The 2,963-nt window shown below is 53.7% G+C and overlaps 1 protein-coding gene across 1 annotated transcript; it reads right to left on the bottom strand.

Moving 5' to 3' along the window:
• Positions 1 to 182: 182 nt before the first annotated feature.
• On the bottom strand, positions 183 to 2,532 carry LOC113981285 (coiled-coil domain-containing protein 81-like; the record flags this gene model as incomplete). Its single annotated transcript, XM_027708602.1, has 4 exons — positions 2,479 to 2,532; positions 2,062 to 2,123; positions 1,442 to 1,598; positions 183 to 643 (listed from the first exon to the last, which is right to left on the bottom strand). Coding segments are annotated over exons 3-4 (606 nt in total), but the record flags the coding sequence as incomplete, so codon positions are not given.
• Between the last annotated feature and the right edge of the window lie 431 nt (positions 2,533 to 2,963).

Raw genomic sequence — 2,963 nt, 5'->3', positions numbered from 1 at the left:
CCAACCCCAAATGCCTCTCTGTCTCCTCAACCCCAAATACCTCTCCTCAAACTCAACCCCAGCTGCCTTTCTGTCACCCCAACCCCAGCTGCCTTTTCCCCACCCCATCCCCAACTCCCTCTCTGCCATCCCCAATCCCAATAGCCCCTCTACCATCCCAACCCCAGCTGCCTCTCCCCCACCCTCCTCCTCTGCCCCTGCATCGTGTCCACATCCATCAGCCTCCCCACCACCTCGGCCTTTTGGGACACCAAGGCCACGCTCGTGGTGTCTCCAAGCCCAGCACGGCTCATCCTCCAGGCAGGACCCTCTGGGGGCAGGAGGGCAGGCTCGATCAGCAGGACCTTGGGAAGCTGCCCAAGAGTTGGAAGGCGCAGCAGACCCACCTGGAGCAAACTGTCCGCCAGGTTCTCAGACTGAGCCACCTCCCGGGCCAGCTCCTCGAAGAACCTCATGTCCACGTGCCCCCCCCGGCACAGCAGGACGCCGATGTCCTTGAACACGAAGTCGAAGTTCTGCCCGCTGGACAGGGCCCACTCAAAGACCCTCATGGTGGCTTTGACGCACATCACGACAGTGGCCTTGGGCACGTGCAGGCGCAGGGCAACCTCAGCACAGAGCAGCTCGTCGGCTTTGGAGAGCTCTGGGGAGAAACCACCCCACGGCAACATCACCCGCTCAGCCCTTGTGGGATCACGAGCCACCCCAGAGCCACCAACCCTCCCACCACATGGCAACATCACCTGCTCAGCCCTCGCGGGGTCACGGCCACCCCAGAGCCACCAATCCTTGTTGCAGGATTCAAATTGTGTGAACAATTTCTATTGCATTTCTGTAGGCCTTGCTTGACGTGACTTTAGAAGTTGTAAGCTGTAAATGTTTATACTTATAGACTGTGTGAAAATATGCAATGTTTATACTTGTTAGCTGTGTGTCTAATTATAAGGTTTGAGAACATAGTATGTTTATAGCAAGAAAACCTTGAGAAAGTACAGATAAAGGTGCACCTGCAGATTTCAGAAAGCCCCTAATTATGAAAGCCTCTACATGCCAAGTGTGATGTCAGGCCGCGTGGACAGAACATCAGGTCCAATGAACTGGAGACATGAGACGCGTGTACAGACTGAGCTATCCAATCACCTTGTTGTAAGCATGTGCCCCAAAACAAACTAAACTGTATAAAAGTTGACTTATTTAAATAATAAATTGGACATTTTGCCTGATCATATTGGTCGTTTGCATGTGTTCCTGAGCTCTCCGCCCACCAACCCTCCCACCACAGGGACGAGGATCCAGCAGCAAATGTTGTGCCTCTGTGGGCCTGTGCAGTGACTCCCAGGAACACCTCCAAGAGAGCTGCCCAGCAGCACCAGCACCCCTGGGATTTAGGGTGCCCTGGAGCTGCTGGCAGGGCCCCAGCTGTGTCCAGGGCTCATCTTACCAGGCACCAGTCTGTTCCCATGAGGGAGCTTGTTCCCCACCAGGAATGGCTTGTCCACGTCGAACTCGGGACTGTCAACCAAGAAACCTTCCAGTTTTCCCTGCCAGACGGGTTTTTTCATGATGTGGATGGTCCCCAGGCCCATCAGCCCGACCCTCTGGAATCAAAGGCAGGTGATAAGCAAGGCCAGGAGCTTCTCAGAAAGCAGACAGGGGTAAAGGCTTCTGTGGACTTCACTGGGGGGGATCTGTGGCCTTTCCAGCCCTGTTGCTGCAAGGCCTGAGATGGAGCCCTCAGAAAAGCCTCGCACCACGGCTGGTTCCTCGCTCCCTGCAGGGTGCAGGACACACGGATCCCAGGAAGGCCCAAGGAGTGCCAAGAGTTGAGAATTGTCAGAGCACTGCCTGGGCTCTCCCACTGGGTGTTCCTCCCTTCCAGCTGTGCTGGAAAAGACTCCAAAAAAAGAAATCCAACATTTTCCTGCTAAAGTGCTGCTTGTCTCTCTCTCCAGCTGCATGGGCTGCCTGGGACACTTAAGACAGATGAGCAAGGACCAGGCAGGACAGGGAAGAGTCAAGAAACCCCCATGGCCTGAGGGAGGACGAGGAAACCAACCCCACCTTCTTCAGCAGCAGGTCTTGGCGGCAGCACTCGGACGCACAGTCCCAAATTTTAGTGATTACTGTTGGAAAAAGAGAAGGAAGGGCCACGTTGAGGTTATGAAGATCATCATTCCCCCTCGCCTTCCTAACCTCACATCCCCTTCTCCACAGGGACTCTCCCTGGGGAAAGCCACCAACACATTTATTACTGGTGACTGGAGCAGCCTCCCAATCAGTGTAGCCTCTAAAATCAAGAATGGCTAATGAAGGATATACAAAAGCAAAGTAATTTTCTTTCTAATTCATCATATTTTCTGATTCCCCAAACCCCATATCTGTTCTTTCCTCATATTTGCTGATTTTCTAAAAAAACATATATTTTTTTAATTTTGCAGTAAAATCAAGGTCCACAGAAGGGCCCTGGTAATGAGTCACCTTTTCCGAACTTGCAGTGAAGGATTCTGCAATTCAAACACCAAAATTGGCACAAGTGGGACTGTTTGAGTGACTGTGGAAACACCAGATGGGAATACCAGGAGAAGACAGTCAGGAATGGCACATTTGGGCAACTGGGGAGCCAGATGCTGGAGAGCAGTGCCAGGAAAGGGCCCTGGGGGTCCTGGTGGTGCCAGTTGGCCCTGGGTCAGCAGTGCCCTGGCAGCCAGGAGGGACATCCCTGTCCTGGGGGCATCAGAGAGGGGATTGTCCTGCTCTGCTCTGCCCTGGGGCGGCCTCACCTCAACATTGGGGCAGTTTGGGGGGACACAATGTCAGGAAGATATTGGGCCATTAGAGAGTGTCCAAATGAGGTGACAGAGATGGGGAAGGGCCTTGATTTGAAGCCGTGTGAGGACACTGAGGGCACTTGGTGTGTTCAGCTGGAGAAGAGGGGACTGAGGGGAGACCTCACTGCAGTTCCA

Source organism: Neopelma chrysocephalum, unplaced genomic scaffold (assembly GCF_003984885.1).
Source record: "Neopelma chrysocephalum unplaced genomic scaffold, ASM398488v2 Primary Assembly neopelma1_96386, whole genome shotgun sequence".
Taxonomy (NCBI): Eukaryota; Metazoa; Chordata; class Aves; order Passeriformes; family Pipridae; genus Neopelma; species Neopelma chrysocephalum.
Note: the sequence above shows the minus strand (reverse complement) of the source record. Positions and strands in the feature narration are given on the sequence as shown.